Genomic DNA, 23,397 nt, shown 5'->3' with positions numbered 1-23,397 from the left:
CTTTAAGTCGCCTGTTCAAGCAACATATTACACAAATAACAGATGCTGTCTTGAATAATTTTCGAAGTCACGTGTCTCGATGAGTGATGCCACACTGCAAACACGAGTACATAGGCGCAGGAACACGTGTACGTCACCGTCCGGCTTGGAGTGTGGTCGCCGCGAGGAAAAGGGAAAACAGCATTTGGATTGAAATTTCAGACCTTCCTGCGGTGTGTAGTGATGTAGTACTTTGTAAACACGATCGTTAGCGCGCATTATATGCTCTGCGCTTGTCAGCTCAAGATGGCCAGACCTGGTGAGGGGCCCTTTAAAAAGAGACTTACACGAGTCGAATTCATGCACAGTCTGACGCTTAAAACGGTATTACTTGGGTAAAGCCCAGAAATTGTTTCACAGCTTCTAACACAGCCATCCAGGTGTTGTTTGAAAGAGTGATTCTCCGTTTTCAAATTCTCGCCATAAAAACCTCTGTTCGCTCATTACCTGTAAAAAAAAAAAAAAAAAAAGAAAAAAGAAAAAAAAAAAAAAAGAAGGAGAGCACCAAAAATATGGAAAGTGCGCAATCATGTACATGACTTTGCAGCACCCTCCAATCGACCAAACTGGCTGGTGTTGTCTGCTATGTCTGGCCAGGTGTGTCCACGGAAGTCACGGGACACTATTTAACAAGCCATGATTGGCAGCAGACAAGCACACTGTGATGCCTGGATCAGCCCACAAGTTCGGTTAGCGGCACAAATACGAAAAGAAGAGAAAGAAGTCACTGGCGGATGGCTTCAAGAAACAACAAACGTTGCCGAAATGCACCAAGGACGACCAAAATCCAGCACCATATGACCAAGCCGTCAAGCCAACATGTCAATGCCATGTGATCCCACCAATCACACGGTCATTTATTAGCAAAAGGGCAAAGTTCATGCATCTAATTTATTGTTGTTTCCGTGACACATAGCAGCACAGAAAGTTGCCAATGGACCGTTAAAATCCACAGGACACCCTCTGCTCGCCCGTCAGATGCAGCATACTTGCATTTCATAAAAAACAGACGCCTGCAACTGGCCCATTAGCCCTCAAGGGACACTGCCAGCACTGAAACCCTCAATGTGCAATGCGTGAGAAATCCGATTACTAGAAGTATGTTATCTGGCAAATGAAAATGCTTCTGGCTAGAAAAATAAGAGATATATGGCTTTTTTTTCATTGAAAACTGCAAGTGAAATCATTAACTGTAACTTACATGACGTTAACTATTAGAAGTTACTAAGATCAATTTCAAACAGACTAATTCATTACTTTAATCCAGCCAACCCAAGCCGTAAGATCTCTTGCTGCATCACTTTGCATTGTTCCACTACAAGCAACTTCACAGCATTAAGTCACAAGCACAGTAAAGATGGAAAAATAGCTTACTCAGGGTGACATCTTTGTACAACACTGTATCAAAGTATCCTGCAAATCCATGCAAGACGTTGGTGTCCTTGATTTTAAAGCGCAGAAACTTGTACCTACTGTTGTCAACCACTTTGTCTGGAAAAGTAAAGAACAAGCAAGAATAAACTTGTCAGCACAAGAGGCTTACATTTGATTTCCACATGTATGGCCAAGTTTTTTCTTTTTTCTTTCATTTTATTGGTGTGACTATCCAAGCTTAAAAGGAAGCTTTAGCTCGGGTGCTTATACCTAAATACATGTAAAAGGAGAATTTGTTTTTCTCGGCAACCACTGCACCAACTTTGGCAAGGTTTGTAGCATTTAAAAGAAAAACTTAAAATCTAGTGACTGTTTGTTTCTATTTTTTTATTTAGGTCGTCAATTTTTTATTAAAAATTGGCAAAAATAGAAAATTTTCAGAAAATAAAACTATCAAGTTTACAACTTTGTAACTCAGCAATGCAAAATTATATCACAAATCTGTGAATTGCATTTAATAGTACATCTAAGGCGGACAAAATTAATATCTTGCACGTGAATCTAAAAAAAATTTGTAATATGCAAATACAGCTTTTGCAGAACCATTGTACACAACGTAACAACTTCACTAATATATAAACTGACACATCGAATTTGTCCACTTTGAATGATCTAATAGATGCCGTTTAGAGAACCGCGATACCTGTTCTTGATGCAGACCTATAAATTTCTAAACTTCGTGCTTCTATTTTTTTCAGACTTGAAAATTTTTGAAGATCTTTTTAACAAAATCCAGGCCCCAAATCAAAATTCCGCTTCCACCAGTCACTAGAATTTCACTTTCTCTCTCAAATGCAACAACTTTCATTAAAATCGGTCCAGGGGTTATCTCAGAAAAACGTTTTTGCTTTTTACATGTATTTGAATAGGCCGCATTGGAGTTGGGCTCGAGCTAAAGCTTCCTCTTAACAGATTTAGCAAGGTGCACAGCATAAAAATAATAAGTAAGCTGGTCAACACAGACATAAATATAGAACAGACAGAAAGCTATATTATAAAAAATGAAGACAGAACTAAGTGCTGCATACAACGAATTAAAGGCCAACTGCAACAAAATTTTGGGCTATGTAAAAAGCCTAGTTTCATATAGTGTAGATATAAAGCAGCCTTCGTGCAAAATTTTATGTTTAAAATATGGGTGGATGCTTTGTAAAAGGCCTGCACAAGTAGATGTTTTTTATACCGAAACTGAAAAAGCACACGGCCATTGTCACTTGCTGGAAGTGATGCATTACAGAATGTGCAGCTCACCAACACGACCTCCGAGATTAAGTGCCCTCCGATCTCAGAGGCAGCATGCTGGGACTTGCTTCATTCTTCATGCTTGTGCTTTTTTTTTTTCTGTGTGTGTGTGTGTGGTGAAATGTTATGACTGACTCAATTCGGATAACTCAGGGAAAGGGCTAAATGTTTAAGATGTAGCCTTGGTTACATCATTGTCATAACTTCAAAAGAACATGATACTAGCTTAAATTAACAGTCCAACTCCTCCATAATAGAGCTGAAGCACCACATGTTTGTTTTTCATCCTCGTGATATTTAATCGATTTATTTCACAGCCACAATGCAAGGAGATCTAACAGCAGTCAATTGTAGTAGCTTGCGTATCATACACTACTATAATTATGGTTTCCATACCCTTGAACGTAACGACGACACACTTGCAAGGAAAAGAAAATACTGGTGCTAAAATTTCACCTTTATAAAAAACAAAGCAAAACGATGTTTTCAATTCACTCGCTGCTAAGTGTTCACTGGAATAGATCAGTCACTTCTGCTGGAAAAGCGCACCCTTACAGCAGGGAACCTTTTCAGCTGCTGACGAGGTTGGACAGCAGAAGTGATAGGAGTTTTGCATATGATGCTTGTACAAGAGAATGAGCGAAAGCTTTGTTAATTTTTTGACACTGTTCTATACTTTGCCAGAATTGCATTTGGTGTTTCTAAATTTATTGCTGCACTAAATAGTGACATGTTTCTCAGAGAGCATCAAATTTGATTATCTGCATTGTTGGGCTGAGCAAGTCTCATTAATGGCGATCAAAAAATACAGGCTTGAACTTGGTGCTGCATTGAAAAATCAGTCATACGTTCAAGGCCACTGGGCAGTTAAAGAGAGCAGATGACAACACAGTGCTCGATTGAAAGGGGTGCGCGATGTGCTGCCCCGGTACCGCCAGAAGTGTTCTGATGACAGCATGTGCACCATGCGTGAATTGAAAATACTAAAGACAGAACCACTATCCGCCTACCTCGGTTATGCAACTTTAAGTTAATTTCCTCACCCTTGTGAAAAGAAACCTTTCACACTAGCTCGCACATCAGTGCAATATAGAATTCAGACATCGTTTGGCAGCCTATGTCTGTGTTTGGGAACATCAAACAAAGAAAGTTGAACATACCAGTTTGCTTTAAACCTACTTTATACAGTTCAACCTTGATATAACGAAGTCAGTAAAATGGTCAATTTGCTTTGTTATATCAAAATTTTGTTCTATTGAAATTCGACCTTTTATGCAAATAAGTACAGTTGCCAATCAATTTTTCTTACACGGAAAGGGGCCGCAGAATTTCCCGAATTATCGGGCAATCGAAGAATAACAAATTTGAATGAGAAAACAGTTCATTTCGATAAATTTGGGAGGAGGCGATGAACAATACGATTTCATGCCATGTACATCGATGATATCTTCTCGGAGGTAGAAATTAAGCGAAGCCAGCCACGCTTTTGTGTGCACTCCGCCCCTGTGGCTGATAGCGTCACCCGCACTGGGATATCGCCAGCAGCAGGGAGTGAATGTTTGTCTGCCTCTCACTCCAACGGGTCACCAAAACTTGAGATTACGCAACCTCCAACACTGAACGCGCGGGAAGACAGCTTACATGTTGCCACGCCGTCTCGGCACACCCGCTCTTTGCACACGCGGCAGATTACCTATAAAGCAGCGTGCGCGGCTGCGTATGCGCTCGGCCGCGCTTACAGTCATGCGCAGTCACGGCTGAAACGCACGCCAGAAATCGAAACTTTCGCATCTGGGAGGACATCAAGATAGCCCTCATCCCCAGAAACACACACCCAGAACACCATGCCGGCTGTCACCAAGCCGCACCAAGACTCTCCTGACAAAATACAACAACTTGCCGCTACACGCTACACAGATGCGACGTAGCAAACCCCAAAGAACAGTCATGATGGCCAGTGTCATCGACCATAACTTCCAAGAGGTGTTTTTTTAGTACGGTAACGCACGAAAGGCAGGACAATGTGAGGCGAGACAGGAAGAGCACAATATCATTATGAGGCACACCATAGTGGAGGACTCCAGATAAATTTAAATCCGCTGGGCTTCTCTAATGTGCACCTAATACACGGCATACAGGCATTTTTGCCTTTTGCCAGAAAAAAAAAAGCATAATTTGTACATGTCATTCTTAACTACATTTATTTGCTGATACATACAGTTGAACCTTGTTATGATGAAGTCACACTCAACATAAAAATATGTTCCATCATATCCAATATTTGTAATAAACATACTATATTCATTATAAGAATCTCAATCTATATTCGTGAGCAAAACTAGCCAAAGTACCAAGCTAACGGAGTTCCACCATTGTCCCTGCCCTTCTTCAGGCAGTGCTGGCACCAGCTGCACTGGTGTACATTGGGTGTGCATATCTGTGGTGAATAGACACACCAAAAACTGGTTGGTTACCTGCGAAGCATCGGACGAGGACAATCTCTCTAGCAGTTCCATCGAGGATGCAGCTTGTGGGATTTGACTAGAGCTTACGACAAATAAAGGTGCATTATGTTTGAAGTTTTTTTTTTCTTTCTAAAATACACTTTGACCTATTTTCGAATCATTATTTTTTATTTCTCAGTGAGCTCAATTTAGAGAGGTCAACCTATATTCATGTTCAATTCATGTTTGAGTAAATACGGTATATCCGTGCAAAGGAATCTCATAACCACTTTTCATTGCAGAAATTAATGTTAATTTGGCTTAGCACGACATAGTGATTTCATCTGTTCAATTCACTTCAGAAGACTTCAAACACAAGGCACTGTATCACCGACCACATCGAAACATTGACAGCCCAAGTGTCATAAAATTATTTAGAAATAAAAAGAAAAGCACATATACAAGTACTGCAGTGTATCAGTATTGAAAGCAGGTTGCACACAATTCCACCCAAAAAAAGTGTGAACACAAACCTTTGTTTGGATGGACAAAAGTAAACAAGTGTTGATGTTCCGAAAGCTCAGTAACATTATGCAGACGCACCACATAAGGCACTTCATAGGGAGTCTGTAAATAAAATCCATTGAAAAGAAAGCAGCATTTCTTTAACAAAGTTCTGCAACTCCTCAAAGGAAACCACATGTCTACCATGCAGGTACAAATTAGCACCCCAAAAGGAAATCAATACCATGAAATACCGATGCATGCAAAAAGTTCATCTTAGTACTACACTTGTACACTAAAAAGAGTTCAAGGCTCCTTAACCCTTCCAGTTCCACTGACATACCGATACATTCTACACTCTTTCCAGTCAAATGTGCGCTTAACACGTAGTTGGCCAACTCCGAGGTAGTTCCACTATCTGTTCTATAATTCTAGAAGCATATTTTCTCATCTCTCTGGATTTGCCTAATCTGGGTTTTGGGTTTTTAGTACACTGCGGAATGAACCCCTTTGTGCACATGGTTGCATTGCACAGAGCGCGCATCCGCAGGTGGAAGGGTGGATCCTGGACTTTGTTGACCGCTACCGTGGCAATTCTTAAAATATTTGTGCCGTAGCGCAAAGTCACCACTTTTTTATGTTTCTGCAATCTGTCGTGTGTTTACAGAGGATTTCTTTTCTTTTCACCCACACACTGCGGTGCTATTGCAGAAGTGTGCGCATCAGGACGAAACTAGGTAGGAGATAGAAAACGAAGATAGGAATGTGAGGACCATTTTAAAAGTACATTTGCCACTACCTGAGTCATTTTCTTTCCCTTCTGAATAACCGCAAATAAACCGTCATGTTCATTTTATAATATTCGTGACAAAAACCTGACATTGACGTGTGTGTCACCTAAAAAAAAAAACTCAGCACTCAAAGGGTTAAACAACAGGAATCATAAGACGTGGTTTTGTTCACCAGAGGATGCTTATCCTTCTCCCTTAGTGCTGCCACTTCAGTGTAGAGCTTGTAAGACTGCAGTGGTGACAGGTATGAGGAGTACTGGCAAGGAATGCTGATGCCATCATCTGATAAAGAAACAAAAAAGCTGAAGTGAAAAAATCAATTCAATCGACAAAATTATTCCCAGCAGTTTCTACGAGACGTACATGTCTTGATCCATTGCTAGCTCATAACTGCAGAAAGCAGGAGATGAATCGGAACGTGCTAAAATTACTATACTGCGACAACCACACTGCAAATTGTTTCAGTCATATGCAACACTGCATACTGAAAAAGTCGCAGTTTCGCCCAAAAGGTAAAGCATCGATTGCGATAGAAAATTAATAGACAGCTATACGAAGTAAGGATAATACTTTTATCAGCCATATAAATTTTGTAAACATTCGCTTACTAACTAAATTAACAAGCATGGTGTCACGCATGCACAAGCAAACATGAACGCATCTCACTTGACAACCGCAGAAACTCGCTGTGAAAACGCTGGAGTGAGGAAGCACGGTGGCAGCGGCGAGTGAATTGATCTTCGTGCTACCTTTCGCTTCAACGCGAACTAGGCGGCGAGAACATAGCACACACAAAGCTATCAGCCCTCGTTGCACCTAGACTCTGTCCCCATCGCAGATCGCTTTCAGTATAAGGTCCATGCACCCGCACCATATGCAGCCACTGCCGGAGTAGAATGAGCCCCCCCCCCTCTCTCTTAGTGTCATGTGCACTTTGGAAGAGGGTGCACTGTGATGCCAAGTTTGCTGCTTACATAGATGGCTGAAAAATTACCAGATTTAAAATTCTGGTGTCACTATGTTCACCATATTGTACTTTAATCACTTTCCAAGTGTACGACTTGGTGTTAAGAGTACAAATCTTGTCACTGAATGCATCTGTACGATATGAACTGGCATGGCGAGCAGTCTGGACGTCCTCAACCCTTAGCGCAGCATGCTTCGTCATGGCTCACTGCTGCCCTAGCTTTGCAAGTATTTTCATTATTTTCTTTTCTCTTTTTTCCACTCTGATGGAGTCATAGCTGCTCGGCAAGCCAATATATTACCGATCAGAGAAAAAAAGAGCAATGAAAAGCATGGGGGTGTGCACATTGCCTGAATGGTGAAACCATTGCCATTTTTTTTCTCGAGAGCGTCGCTCCAGCTGCAGCTCATACTGAATGACATAGTACAGAACCTATAGTAGGACAAAGCTTAAAAAAACAGCAGTTGGCAACCAAGGCGCACGGACCTTGCGAGGTTGTTACTTCACCAGCCAATCACAGAAGCAGACAAAATCATTGTCATGCGACGATTTCAACACGGCGTCATACTTGATACCTCCGGAGCGCCTGCTGTTCTTGAAGAGTCTTTTCATCGGCGGAAGCGATGAGGTGTGCAACATACATGGACAAAGTGTATGGAGTCTGAGCATTTCACTCTTCAAGTCTGCGGTACAGTTCATTTCACTGCTGACACCGTATGACTCGTGAAACTTCAGTGCCAACTGGAGTGAAACTTGGAAATAAATAGTTGCAGCGAAGCAAGCATTTTGTTTCAGTTCAATAAAGAATTAGGCTTTAATAGACGAGTCAAATGTACAAAATTACGTGCTTATAATTTTATTTTTGTGGTTACCGCCTTATTTAGCTAACAGGGAAACATTGAAGTATGAACTATTTGCAGCCTCGCGAAGCAACAGTGGCTGGCGGTTATGAGGGCGTGGGCGGGACTTCACTGCAGACTGCAGAAGACAAGTGGAGAGAGAGAGAGGAAAAAACAAATCACCTTTCAAAAAACGCTGCGCACCATCCAAACACTCTGGAGAGAGCTCGTTGTCACCAAAGGAACCCAGCAGCTCAGAGACAAGAATGTCTGCTTTCTCAGGAGCCTCAAAATCACGCATGTCGCATGACACTACAGTCACTAGGTCCTTCCATAACTCGGCCTTCTGTGTAAGTAACCTGCATGTACACAAAGCAGGAGTCTTTTTCACTTCGTTAGTTTTTCACTAATCGAATTATGTTGAAAACTTCAGCTGAAACATAATTCCAAGTTTTTTAAGAGTTTTTAATGAAGGCCGTGAATACACGTTAAGTGCCTAGAGAGGCCAGTCATGCGACAATTCTGCTTGTATTCGCAGGCTTCTTTCACGCTTGGAAAAACACTTTTATGTAGCATGTAATGAGCAACAGAAAGCTGTATCAGGAGTTTTTCATGTTGCTCTACAATTTTCTCATTGACACTTTTCATATAATTAAAATATATGAGAAGTTGATTAATTAATTATGGCTAATTATGTAATCAGGTAGAACGAAAAAAATAATCTGAGTATCTCCAAGCGATGGCAAACAGCATTACCTTGGTTCTGTCCAGCCACGTGGCATTCACGTATTTTTAAACTCTGGCTAAAGTTAGTTGGGACACCTTGTATATACTGCAACTGACGGTGGTCTGTAGCAGACCACCGTCAGCTGCACTTCGCTCCTTAAAGAGACAGGACGCCTGTCAAGTGAGCTCCTTAACAACACTTTGCAATGTGATGAATACGATTTAAATCATGGATATGGGACCTCAAACAGGTGCGATGCAATTCTTATGCATTTCTCTCACATTTACCGCTAAATTGCCACTGAATTCTTTAAAGTGTAACATTAGCACTAGCTTTGCTAGCGCTATAGCTGCTTATAACTGATGCTTCACTGTACGAGTTTCAGGAAGCACACATACAGCAGAATAGCCTATTAAAAAAATAATAACATCAATTTAGTCATTCAGTACACACTTTTATGCTGGTGGACATGGCTGACAGGAAAAGCTACCTGCATCAAGTGACCAGTCATTTTTCAAGGAAGCCTAATTTGCATTTTTTTGTGTGCGTGATAAATTTTACACTGCATGCACTTGTTCACTAAACCAGTTTACTAGAAGATAGTACTTGAGCACAGCAGTGGTGCCAAACAAGTAGTGAAAATGGCAAAACATGTCAAACATACTCCAGCAGCAATGGTATATCTCTCACCTGTATTCTTTGCAGCTTTAGGAATATGGCCAGGAATAAGCAGTGATACCTTACTGTAAGATTTTCTTTCAACTTTTACGCAAATAAATACAGTCCCCGATGAACTTTAGAACACAGCTTTTAGGCACCTGTTCCTGTGGCGAGTGTTGGCAGCGTAGGCGGCGCAGCCGAGCGAACGAGCACAGTGAAACGTGAAAGCGCGAATGCGGAGCGCGAGATTAAAGACGCGAGCCGCGAATGGCGGAGACCAATAAGAGCGGCTCCCCTTCAGTGACGTGCATGCTGGAAACTGGCGTCATGTGGACCTGCCCGACCACTTGATGTGTACTCATATCTGGTCTCAGCCAGTCCACTTTTTTCGTACTATCCTCTGCTCACGTCAGCTCTCGCGCTTGTTTCAACTGTCATGGTTTGCAATTGTTTTGTAATCTGATTGTATGCACGATGCAATTGTGTGGTAGTTTCTGGAAGCCACGCAACACCAGCGATTACAGTGGAACCTTAGAAGAGTCATGTATAAAAGCCATTGCGCTTGACCCGCGGATCAGATTTTCGATGATTGCCAACTCTTTACATGTCACTCTTAAATTATTTGTCTCAATACATCGCAAAATGAGAACACGTATAAAGCTACGCTCAAATTTCACATTAGGAAGTATCGCAATCGTCGAGGAATTTTTTTTTTTACACGAAAGGGGCCACAAAATTTTCCAAATTATCAGGCAATCGGAAAAAGCAACTTTGAATGAGAAAAAATTCATCTTGTTGAATTGGAGAAGTGACAAAAGATGCGGTCGCATGCTATGTTGACAATATCTTCATGTCGACGATATGAAGCAAATCCAGCTACGCTTTCATGTCCATTCCGTAACCGAGTCTGAGTGTTACCCGCAGTGGGATGACCCTATCATGAAAAATTCCGGCAGCAGGGAGGGAATGTTTTGTCTGAATCTCGCTTCCCAGAGATTATGCAACCTCCAGTACTAAACGCACTGGAAGATAGTACACATGATGCGAAGCCAACTCGGCATGCCCACTTTTTGTGAACACACAGCAGATTACCTCTAAAACAGGGTGCGCAGGTCGCATATATGCTCAGCCGTGCTAATAGCTATGTGCAGCCCACGGTGTAAAAATTGTTTAGGTGAGAGGATGCCGCTGCTCTCCGCATCACAGGAAAGCTCTGCTTCTCAAGTGCCACAACAGATGGCGCTACCAATTTAGGCCCGGTAAGGCCCAGTCATGGTGTGGGCCAAGTAAACAAGCCAGCTTGGCCTCGCAATGATGCTGTTGCGAGGCCAAGGCTTGCCCCTGCGACGCTTGCCCCGGTGGCCCGCCGTAGGCAGTCAAGCGTAGCTACTGTTATAACAGCGAGTTTATTTTGCACCACTCACGAGCAGCCCATCATGGTGATAACGTCGTGCGTTGGCGAAAAGTACGAAAGAAAATGAAGAGAATTCACAGGAAACACTTGCAATATCTTTGCCCAGAAAATGGCTAATAAGCTGTTATGGCTAATGGCTAATAAGCAAGCTTATTCTGCTGTGTCTAACGTGCGTGTATTTGGCAACTGCAAATTCGATGCTGTCTGTCATGTATATTTTTGTATTCTAACTAAGATGCATACAACTTATAATCTTGTTTATGCATACATTTGTGTGGATGACAATCAGGCATTGACCTCATAAATGGCATTTATTTGCAAAACAAAAAAGTTACATTGGTAAGAGTGACAGTGTACATCACACCACACACACAAAAGAAAGGTTACCAGTCAAATATAGTACACATAAGCACTATATTACACATTGCACTCATCCCGGATAAAGGAAACCACACAAGCTTCGACAATTTATGCAAGTCTTGGTTTTTTTTTTACATGCTTGTTCTTCAACTGTTGGCACTACTCATGCATGTGCAGGCACACATATTAGAGTAAGAGCTTAGCAAGCATTTCTTCTTTATGAGCAGCACATGGAAATGTGAAGGTGAAGTTTTCTAGCACAGTATCAGTTGTGTGATCATGTACATCCCTTTCACCTTCCCTTTCGCCAGCATGCTTTGCAAAGTGCTCCTTAGCCTTTTTAAAAAGAAGAAACAGGTGCACATTCGGATGCGTGACCCTTCCTCTCGTTTTACAGTTCATGAAGTTGGCTTCAGGTAGCTTTGAAATACCCTTCTGTCCAACCAGAGCCTCCTTACAAACTGTACAGGATGTTTGAGTGCCAAACTTTCATGACACAGATCCAGTGATGTAATACACAATGTAGTCAACAACTGCGGCATTTGAATAATAATGTTCAAACACGTCATCGCACTCCCAGGTTTCCTCATTGATGAAGCCATCCAGCTCCTGCTTGAGGTCGTGCATTTTATCGGTGTGCTGAACAGATGCAGATTTAAACAGCTCTCTAAAGTCACTGAGGGTGAGAAAAGCAGATTGCTCTTTCTCAGAAGCGACACAGTTGCCAAACTATGGTGGCCTCAATAAAGAATGAAGAGAAAGCATGCAGTAAAGCGGCAGGAATGTTGGAAATGTGGGATGCTCATTTTGGTCACCTACGTGTCTTGTAATACCAAAAAAGCACTCCAAGGGGTCCTGATTCATTCTGGCTGACAGCATGTGCTTGAAATCGCACTCCTTCAGAAAAAACGCTGACAGTTCCTGAACAGACTTAAGGGTAACACGCAAGCCTTCAGCTGTAGATTGTGTTAAAAAAAAAAGATCTTTGTGAATGTCACCCCTCACAACTTCCTGCTCCCAACTATCTAGCCACTTAGATGCAGACTTGAGAACATGGAAATCTTTACATCCAAGTGTGAAGCCTTCTGCAGGCAAGCGACGATTCAGAGCATCTTGTCATAGAGATGATTCCTAATGCACTTGAATAAATTAGGTGTGTCTGCCACGACGTACACTTTTCTTGAGGCATCTAGTGGATATTTAAAACCATTAATAACATGTCCTAGAGCACCACTTACTCCGAGCTGCTTTCATATGGCCCTATTGGTAGATGCACCACCGCAGACTACACCACCAACAAAAATTCCTGCCTGCTCTAAATGCACAATGCACTGCAGCAACAGCTATGCAAGGACTGCCCCCTTTGTTGCACCTTTCGAAGCAAACACTGCTACGGCTTGTAAATAACTGTCAGCAAAAGGTACAAAGGTGAACACTAGATCATGGTTTGCCAGCTCATTACTTTGCCCACCTTGGTCTCCATAGCCAACAAGACCAGCATATGTCATGGTCTTCGAGTTTACAGTCATCTCTTTCCTGACCTGTATCTCATCTAAAATCCCTCTGCACTGAAAGGGTGCGTGTCTTCCTTGCTAGTTTAATCCTGAGAGCTTTAAGAATATTCTCATCAAAACCACATTTAAGCCCAACCATGTTTATCTACTTTCTTATGGTGGTTGTGCATGGCAGGGGCAATATGTTATTACTTCGCAAGAATGCATAAGTAGTGTGGCTCTTGATGTGCAGCAAGAGGCATGGGAGTGGGCAGTCATCTGTATAGCACCTATCATCCTTTGTTGTGCACTTAGCTATGGATATACATTCCTGCACAAGGAGCTGCATCAGTGGAATGTTAAGTGCTTGCAGTTTCTTTTTGACATCCTCTTGCAATTTCATTATTTCATCTTTGCTGTCTTCAAGTAGTTTAGTTATCAGTCGGTTGTGCTTCAGTAGCCGTGCCTGTGAGTTTTGCAAGGCAGCCCTTGCACGATGCAAGGCGTCAACCTTCTGTTTTTTTTGGCAGGTGACACAGACAACCTGATGCACCTCAGTGCAGTTGCCACTGTTTCACTCAAGCAGCTTGCCAGTCAGCATGAATTCTGATAGTATCAGATAGGCTACTGCATGTACGACATATCTCCCTCAGGTAACAGCAGTGGGCATCTTTTATGCCTCCATTTACTCTGGCAGTCAACAAAAGCACATTCAGGGGCCACAGAAGGAAAGTCCTTCGTATTAGGTCCCCCGCTGAAGTGTATAATTTGTCAATGGTTTTTACAACATCCTCAACTTGGGATGTCGACAAAGCAAAATTATTTATGCCTAAAGCACTGCATTCAATCGGCTTGCCGAATATGTACACCTGCACAACTATGTCACTTTTCACATGCACAGACTTTCGTTTAAAAAGAACACATGCACCATCACTTGTGTGCAGCAGAGAGGCGTCATGAAACACGAGGTCACAGAACCCTTCCGCATCGATGCGATGCACTGCCCAGGATGGTGTCAGAAGGCACAGAGTTGTTGCTGTATAGAACATTTCTTCGAATGGTGAAGTGCAGGGTTCACTTGCCCCGAAGACATCGCTTCTCTCGTTGACTTCGCCGTATGCATTCTGAGCTGTTGCTGTTTCTGGCAGGATTTGAAGTGCGGTACCTCCACTGCTGGTCCCGCATGTACATGTGAAGGAAGCTGCATGGCAAGCTTGCCGTCTTGACTGCTTGTGAGGACTCTTCATTTTCTTTGACAAGTAACTCGGCACTCTTTCAAAAATAGTTAGCAGAGCATCCTTGGCAAGTCCCACTCTCCTGTTGCCCGACATCAGAACATGGCCATCAATAGCTGCGGACCACGTTTTCAGTATAAAGTGAGGAGCGAAATGCTTTCACAAACATGGTCTGTGCATTGCAGTACCCAATCTTTGCGAGGGATCGCCCGTCTCCATGCATCAAGCCTGGCTTGGTTGTGCGGCAGCGTAAGAAGCGATAACTTCTCTTTACAGGACTTGTAACCCGTGTTGCAGTACAGTACAAAGCACTTTCCCATCGCGCAGCACACCAGTACATTGAACAATGAAACAGATCGAAGTGCGAACACACATGTGCGCGATCACAAAAGCAGCAGGTGCAGCGGGGAGGACCAGTGTGGATGGAGGGTCTTTAGACGGAGCGGGCCCTAGTTTGGTGCGCCACCTCTTGAGGGGTCCCCAAACTGAACTTAATTGGTCTCTCCTCACGAAGCATCGCCTCGGCGCCGCTCTCTCACCTAACTTATTCTTACACCGCGGTGTAGCCACAGCCGTGCTACAAAAGAAGACAGACATGCGTGCCAACCTGCCTTTCACTTCCCCCTCCGCCCCCCTACCTTCACGCCCGCTTGATCGCATTACAGTAAGCTCGCTCCCCACCCCTCCTTTCACCTTGATCGTAGGAAAGACTGCACTCTTTAAGCCACCATCCTTCTCAGCTCACCCTCGCACTCTTTCACTCACACCCAAAGCATAAAGCGCATGGGACATGAAAGGATTTTATGCGGAATATGATGCTGCTCCACTTCAGCAATCGTCCACTTGGTCGCACAGTGTGCAATTTCAGAGGTGCATTCCCAAGCAGGCGCTTGTAATTTAACTAAGGGTGTACAACTATTCTAAATGTTCGAATATTATCGAATATTATATATTTATTATTCATATTCAATTCGAAAAATAGAAATTTGAAAGTGTTAAAATATTCAGTTGTAAACTAACATTCGAATCAAATCGAATGTACTACTGGCTGTCCAGGAGCAAACACGGTTCTTAGCATTTGTTTCTTATCTAATCTAAGAATATTGGAGCGATTTTGTGCTGAACATTGCAATGATTTCGTGCTGCTAGCGAAATTGTGCCTGTAAAGGACTCTTAGCCGCTAAACATCTACACTTCAGGGAAAGCCAGCCTCTCAGTAGCAAGGAGCACGGGTTTGCGGACGAGGGTGCGCTTTCTCTCCCTCTTTTTGTCCGTTTTCCGCAGTGCTACCCCCAATTCTGAGCTAATTGCTTGGCAGCAAGTGCGCTGAGTGACGACTGACGCAGGTTCAAATGCCTCCGATTTTACGGGCATTAGATGCGCTATAATAAGGCACAGGCCGGCAAGGACAGCTAGTGGGAATTACTAAATTTTTCAAATTAACATAAGCCAAATACACAATGCTTTAGTATAACGGCTTACTGGTCTAGTTTTTTACCACTGTCAATGTAATTGCAACATTCCAAAATGACAAATTAACCAAACTTGCTAATAAATGCGCGCAATTATTCAATATTCGAAGTCGAGTATTTGCATTCGATTCGTATTCGAAAATTTTGATATTTGCACACCCCTCAATTTAACCATTTGACGATCTAGGTATGCAGAAATTTAGTTATTGTCAGAGTATACCTTCATGGCGGCAGTAAAATTTCAGTACACTGAGACTGTGTATAAACACACTTCGTTATACTGAGGTTCAAAAATACTACATAGTGTTCTATGGACAAGTTATAAACAGTTAAATACTTTTTTATGTTGAGAATTTTATTAAACGTAAGTTCATTATATTGAGGTTTAACTGTATATTACAATATTAAGCTGACTTGCCCTTAAGTATAGGTGACTATTGGTAGTTGCATAATATCAAAAGAAAGTGCAAAATTTCTTTTTTTCAAATGTCCTACAACTAAATTATAGTGTTTTCATTGGTACCACAATCTGCAAGTAAAATCATCTAGCACAAGTTCGGTGCTGGGAGACCAGCTCTGGGCCGTCGGCGGCATCTCACCGCCGACAAATGTGGTAACGGGCCACAAACCACCGCGGAACGCTTGTCGCTAATACTAGTATGTTCCTATGGGTGGTTATCAGTGATGAGCCGTGAGATCAGATGTACGCATGGTCAACCAGCTGGCAACTACACCGAGCACACATGCCAACTTCGTTTGTGTGCTCGCATCTAGGTAAAAGCTGTGAACTACGGGAATCTGCGTGCGTGAAAACTGAACTTGCGTATCTGATACAATCAGCATGCCTTCCGGTGGATAATCAGCTCGGTCTTCACACATGCTTCCCTGCTTTCCACATGCGCTGCTTTGCTGTTCCCTCTGTTCACATACCGCTAACAGTTTTGATCGGTCCGGTTGATCTGGCTAAACTTTGTACTGATAGATATCACATGCCGAGAAATGCTGCGCATGTCAAGGCACCAACCATGGCCAGGTCATTCACTGTAGGTACCGATTATCCGAAAAGAAATGGAATATTCAAGAAATAGAACAGCAGATATTCAATTTTCAAATCGAATTATTCGAACGTTCACTATTCGATTCGAAATCAAATAGTCGAGTATTCGTACAATTCTACTAAAAAGACATGGACCCACAGCACCCACAGCATACGGCACACAGGACGGAAACTTATCGCACTAGGACTTTATACAGAACATGACGGCAACGACAACTACAGTGAAAATTAGCCTGGAATGTCCATATATAACTGTGCAATAATATTATACTTTTCCCTGCCAAGAAAAGTTCCACAATTATGGTTCCAGCACATTCCAGTTTGATTTACACACAGCAACACCATAAGTAACCACTAGCAATGCTGCCTGTGTCCTTCACCTTGAATCCTGCTACTACATCACATATACTGGCTACACATAGTGGTGAAAACTACATTATGTAACAAGTGCAAAGCATACAGTACAAAAATTTGTGACACTCACGTGATCACTGCATTTGGGTTCTTTTCAATTGCATAGAGACGAACTTTCTGGCTTGCCGACTCAGCTGCATTCAGCGCTGCTCTCACAAGAGGACCTCTTCCAGCACCCAGAACCATGAGGATGCTGTAGGCAGCATTCCAGAAGTAAAAGAAACTTTCTTCACACAGCACGAATTAAATCTTGATATAACATAGTAAAACAAAATTAACCCTTTACTCTGTTACATCAAAATACCCTATATAATATTGTGTAATGGTTGCACCGCTAAATTTAAGCCTAAATATCCTGGGAACAAATTTACAAAAATTATCTGCGCAAACTTTCTTTCCCAAGCACATAGAGCTGCAGCTGTGTAGCATGCACTGTGCTATGTCTCCATGGTATCGACGCAAAGCACAAAAGCATGCTGATCATCTCTTCGGTGACACAGTTGATAGTCTGTTACCAAGAAGCTTGTTAACCTAAGCACAGGCATCGTCACAAAATTCGTTCCTCGGCACCCCACAGCTTGTCCTGTCATGTTATCCAGCAGCACTACTTTTCGTACAGTGGCTGCCGCTGCACGTTACCCAGAGCATGCGCATTGAGACACCTTAGTGTGCACCAAGGCTTTCCACACTTCGTGCATACGTTTGTGCAGCAAGCTTTCGTCACCGCTGTGCTGGCTGAAAAATACACGGGTTTGTCAACTGCAACATTCTACTCACACTTCGTAGGAAAACCTCAGTATATTTTTGATCACGTAACTTTACATGCAGCCCAACGTCAGCACGTTGTGTAGAAGTGTATCAGTTTCATGCTAACTGTTTGTGCAGTTGCTTGTCAGAGAGAAGCTCACTGATTAAGGTTTGACTCTGTCACAAAATTTGTATCCTGGAGTCCCATGGCGAGTCCTGGCGTGCCTTATACTGTGCACATGCATTCACATAACACGTGCATGTCAATTTCAGTACACAGCACCTGGTGCTGCATGCTGCCCTGGTTGCGTGCATCATACATAAAGTCCACTCTTTATGTGTACTGTACACAGTACTGTAGGCATTGATCTTTCGTCACTCCTTCGGCAACTTAAACAAACGAGAGCACTATCAAAGAAGGCATTTCGTTCACATTTTATGTCAAGATCCCAGCAGATTTTACACTGCGGAACCTTACATGCAACACACTGTCAAAGGACTTCACCTAGTACTAACAACAATCAAAATCATGGGTGAACACACTTTGTTACAGCGTGGATAAAAATAAACGGCTTTGTATGAACATAAGTTACGAAAAGTTTAACTATTCATTACATGAAGAATTTCGTTGCACTCAAGTTCATACGTTGAGGTTTACCTGCACTACAACCACCAACAGAAGCAGTCCTCATATTAGGCTTTTAAAAAGCCATCTGGCTAAGCAACCACATTTATTACCCTATATAGTAATTCATATACATGATTGAAGGCACACTGCTTTCGTAGATTTTTACACCATATCCTCTTACATGATGAATGCATCAAGCTGCCATGTGGAAAATTGACATGCAATATGGGGCTCGAAGAACTACATAAGCTCAGCTATACCAAGCAATCTGGTTCCCGAGTATCATTCACAGATTCAACAAAACAGAAAGCACAGAATGTCCCAGAAAGTAAAAAAAATTATTTTTGACAAACTCCTTCTCGGAAGAAGCACTACAGTCTATTGGTAAATGAAGATATTAAGTTTTCTAACCACAGCTGTATATAGTGCATCTTGCTTTCATTTCCCCAGCACAAATGATTAGTAATGCAAAAATCAAGAAAAATGGAAGCCACAGACAATGTTATAATAACTGTATTCCTGAAATTAATGTCACAAAGATGTGGTGTCATTGCAAATTGTGGAAAATTAAAAGCTACTTGCTACAGTAAGGTACTGTGGAGTCCTATTAAATAGAAAAACATGGGTAAAAGAAAGAGAGAAAAAAGGGGGGAGGGGGACGGCAAGCACAGTACAGAATGCCAAATAGTGCCAAATACCTTATAATTTATTACAAACAGTGCTGCAAAGAATTTCTATACGTCTTATAATTCTATGCTGTTACCGTCTAATGTTACCAGCCAATATAACATGGGTGCTTTAGTAGTCATAATTCATTAACGCAAACACAGATATGAAAAGTAAAATTGTGATTCCTAAGTTACCAAGAAGCACAGCAGAGTTATTGATAATCAAAGACACTCACATTTCTGTGTCCTTGCCAACTTCAGCACCTTTGTCCATGAGAGCAAGGTACATAGCCTGCAAGAAAATTCAAGTCAGCTGCATTAATTTGTACAAATGCAAATGCAACAACTGGCACAGAACTACCAGGTCATAGCAGTTAGCTGTCTCTGATATATACTACCAGTACGGCACTCAAAGTGACAGTGCCGAATGGTTGCGGTTCACCTCCCTCTAAAAAAGTGAAATAACCATCAAAAACAAAGACCAAGTTGGTCCTATTTTTTTATGTTGGAGGCTTGGTGCACCATGAATATCCACACCTTGCACCTTGCATCTAGCCTGTACAAACTTTCCAGTTGCAGTAAAAAAACCAACCATACATACCAAAAGGGGAAAAGAAAAGAACCTCTATGGCTAGTTTTGTACACTGTCATTTTACTGCACATGGATTCGTGGTTTACTGTTCATCCAATGTGAGCTCTTTTGTATGTTACATAAAAACTTAAATAGAGAAGTAATTATTAATTAAAGTAAAAGTAAATAAATAATTAACCATTTCAAGCCATCATTCCATTTGGAATCGCAAATGGCAGAACGACTTAGTTGCCTGCAAAAGTGCACCACTTAAATTTTCCAACACAAGACTGCTTTAATGAAAAAGATTAGACATTAATTTTTATATGCTGACACCTCTGTGAGCATCAGTCAAGAGCAGACGTACATGTAATGCTACAAAAACATTACTTTCATGGGTTTATAGGCACACACAAATTCATGCTCTTTACAAATTTCAGATAAGAAAACACTGTATTAAAATTGTTTCTTTTGCTGATATTTACATTTAATGAGCCCCAAATGAAGTATGTTATGAGGAAGCACTTGTCCTTTTTTCTTGTAAAAATGTTCGAAATTTACACAATCCCAACTGGAATTATTGGGACCTGCTGCATAGTTTCTGCTGGGCATGTATGAAATGTGTGGCCCTAAGCTTTCACTTTCTGCAGATGCATTTCTCCATTCTTGTGCATTGTGCTCTCTTTCCTAGAGAATAATTTGCACCTTTGAGTTAGTAATGGTCAGTAACAGCATTATTCTTCTTTTTTTTTTTTAATGGTGTGATAACTGACAGCTTTGACTTTATTGCCAGGCGACATGAACACCAGAAAATTAGGTCAATTACAGCAATAAGGGGGAACGCTGTTTATCACACCTAAATAGGAAGTTATTTTTTTTTTACTCTAGATTGCTGATGACGAAGATAAAATGGAAGGTAATGACAGTGTAGTAGTGTCACTAGGTGGGGGCTGGAAATGGAGAGAAAGAAGTGCGATGGCACAGACCATGCGCACGAACAAGATTGCAAAAGGTTCCAAAAAATAATCGTTCTACATAATTTTCGGTTCTCATCTCTTTTTCATCCTGTCGTAGCTATAAAAGCAACGTAGCAGCTCTAACAAAATCACCAACGGAATTATAAACAGTTCCACAGCGCAAGTGTGTGAAAAAAAAAAGAGAGAGAGAGAGAAGGAGGAGGTGGAGGTGTCTTGTTGAAGTTGTGCTGATGAAGGTGCTGTTATCTGATTTTCCTACAAAATTCCAGTCGACAGCAATATAAAGTTCTAGCTTCACAGAAGTTCTCTAAGGTGTTTTGATAGAAAACTATGTTTTGTAAAGTTGCTTCAAGACAAATCTATGCTCTGCTCCGTATAGATACCCAACAAAGATAACTAACAATTTTGTGAAGACAACTGCAATAAAAAGAAGAAAAAGAAAGAGCAATTTTTATTAATCGAAGATTTCTCTGGTGTTGTGAGAGCTCAGCCTTACAAATTGTATTGGAACAAACAGGCACCTTTTAGTACTGTTGCCAACATAATGACGAAAAAGAAGGTTCAGTTCAGGGAGTCAACAGTAATATGACTGGTAATGCACATCCCAGGTACAACAGTGTTTCAAGGAATGACCATTTCTTAACAGCCATTTGGATACCACAAAGTCCCAGTGCTTTTGATTAGAACTATACAATAAAATTACACCCATAAAATTGAGCAGTATCTGTTTGTATTTTTCATCTATGTATTTGACCGAGAATGACTTCATACTAGAAGAATAAATTCTTTCCAGTCATGCACTCGTAATTCAGGCCTGAATAGGCTAAACAAACAAATTCAGGGTGCATAGAATGCTTTCAAATACACATAGTAAGCATGTTCTCACCCTCTGGTACTCTGTGTACTTCACTGGGTCTTTTTCAAAAATTTCGTATGTCACAGACTCCAGGTTATCCATGAGGGGCTGGAATTATAATCAAGCAAGACCATGTAAACATTGGTGCAAGCTATAATTTTAGCAGTAAACCACAGCATACTTCATTTGAACACAATGTGGCAATATCCCAGCACATAACATTTTAAGATGACCATTCTAAATAATTACTGACAGCAATTTCCTGATTGTAACACACTTATTTAAGTAAGTTATCACAGTAAGGGTTATATTTTTACAAGGCATTCCCACTTATACAGAAGCAAATGTGTCTGTCAAGCACCAACAAGAGTATAGACCATCTTGTTCCATGCTTTGCAAATGAAACATGTCAAGTCCAGATAGGAAAATCAAAGTGTGTGTGTATATATATATATATGTGTGTGTGTGTGTGTGTGTGTGTGTGTGTGTGTGTGTGTGTGTTTGTGTGTGTGTGTGTGTGTGTGTGTGTGTGTGTGTGTGTGTGTGTGTGTGTGTGTGTGTGTGTGTGTGTGTGTGTGTGTGTGTGTGTGTGTGTGAACTTTATTTGACAGGAAGTGATGTTAAGGAGGGGTGGTCGGAGCCCCCCTGTCCAGGGCCCCACTGGCCTCGGCCACCTGCCTGACCTGGCTAATTAAGGACTTTTGTCCTGCCAAGTCGGAACAGGTGAGCTGTGCCTGCCACTACTCCATTGTGTCATTGCTATATGGCCTATGAGGGCACTTAGTGCACTCCCAGGTTACCCGTATTAGGGTGGGTATGCCACCGCACCAAGGGCAGTTGGCCATATAGCGAGTGGGATACATGGCATTTAGCAATCTTAGATGGAATAATTTTCTGCGATGACAAAAGAAAATTTGTGTATTGCTTCAAAGGACACCCCACTCTTCTTCTACCTTTAAACAAAAGCCAACACACATGCTTATAGCCTCAGCATCACATTGCCTGGGTTCTTATCATCTAGATTTCAAGAATTGAGAGTATTGGGGATGAGAGGGGAAAAGCCCCCAAAACCATGTTGAACCTGTCTGAAGCAGGCAAAGTACACATTTTAGAACATGACCTGCAGCAGCACATGTCGCAATATCACGATTACAGCCCCTAATCTCTTAAGCTAACCTCGGTAGCAGTATCAACAATCCCACTAGCAAGCGTTCCAGTCTATACTCGTTCTAGCACAAGGCAAAAGTTTTGCTTTCTGACGCCAATACTACTGCAAAAGCAAAGGAATAGCTCACTTGAAGTGGTGTTTGCAGGTAGTCCTCAAAGCCTTTGGCAAATTCACACAAAGGGTCATCTGGAGGTTGTGTCTATAAAGAAGGAAATAAAACGAGATAAAGCATGTGATGGACTACAGCGGCATGCAAATATGATGAGCATGCAAGTTCGGTGGAGCACCTATTGGTCAGGTAAAAGCATCAACAGTAGAACAGTGAGAAGAAAGGGGGTTAACCGAGGGGCCCAATTTTTATTAGTCATATTATAAGAAGTCAACAAACACTGACACCAAGGACAACATAGGGGAAATTACTTGTGCTTAATAAATGAAATAAAGAAACGATAAATTCATGGAAATTGACCAGTTGCCTTCACCCAAAAAGATCACGTTCTCGTGACCCCTGCGGCAAAAAGGACGTTCCACGTCCGCCGCCAAGGTCTGTGATTGGTGGCGCTGGCTAACACTCACAGGGTTCTACTAGGACACATAAATACCCAAGAAAGTGGATGGGAAAACGGTGCCGCGGTAGCTCAATTGGTAGAGCATAGCACGCGAAATGCGAAGGTTGTGGGTTCGGTTCCC

The 23,397-nt window shown here is 41.9% G+C and overlaps 1 protein-coding gene across 3 annotated transcripts in view; it reads right to left on the bottom strand.

Moving 5' to 3' along the window:
• The window catches only part of csul (protein arginine N-methyltransferase 5), a 106,058-nt gene that overhangs the window by 6,000 nt on the left and 76,661 nt on the right, over nt 1–23,397 (bottom strand). For all 3 annotated transcript variants that reach the window (XM_075669497.1, XM_075669514.1, XM_075669506.1), the window contains exons 8-15: nt 22,835–22,906; nt 21,570–21,647; nt 19,372–19,427; nt 17,163–17,285; nt 8,444–8,619; nt 6,627–6,736; nt 5,693–5,786; nt 1,414–1,530 (exon numbers count right to left, since the gene is read on the bottom strand). In XM_075669497.1, the coding sequence (XP_075525612.1) occupies nt 1,414–1,530; nt 5,693–5,786; nt 6,627–6,736; nt 8,444–8,619; nt 17,163–17,285; nt 19,372–19,427; nt 21,570–21,647; nt 22,835–22,906 (826 nt within the window). The remainder of the gene's footprint in view (nt 1–1,413; nt 1,531–5,692; nt 5,787–6,626; nt 6,737–8,443; nt 8,620–17,162; nt 17,286–19,371; nt 19,428–21,569; nt 21,648–22,834; nt 22,907–23,397) is intronic.

This window comes from Dermacentor variabilis, chromosome 1 (assembly GCF_050947875.1).
Source record: "Dermacentor variabilis isolate Ectoservices chromosome 1, ASM5094787v1, whole genome shotgun sequence".
NCBI lineage: Eukaryota > Metazoa > Arthropoda > Arachnida > Ixodida > Ixodidae > Dermacentor > Dermacentor variabilis.
This window is presented reverse-complemented; position numbering and strand designations above follow the sequence as displayed.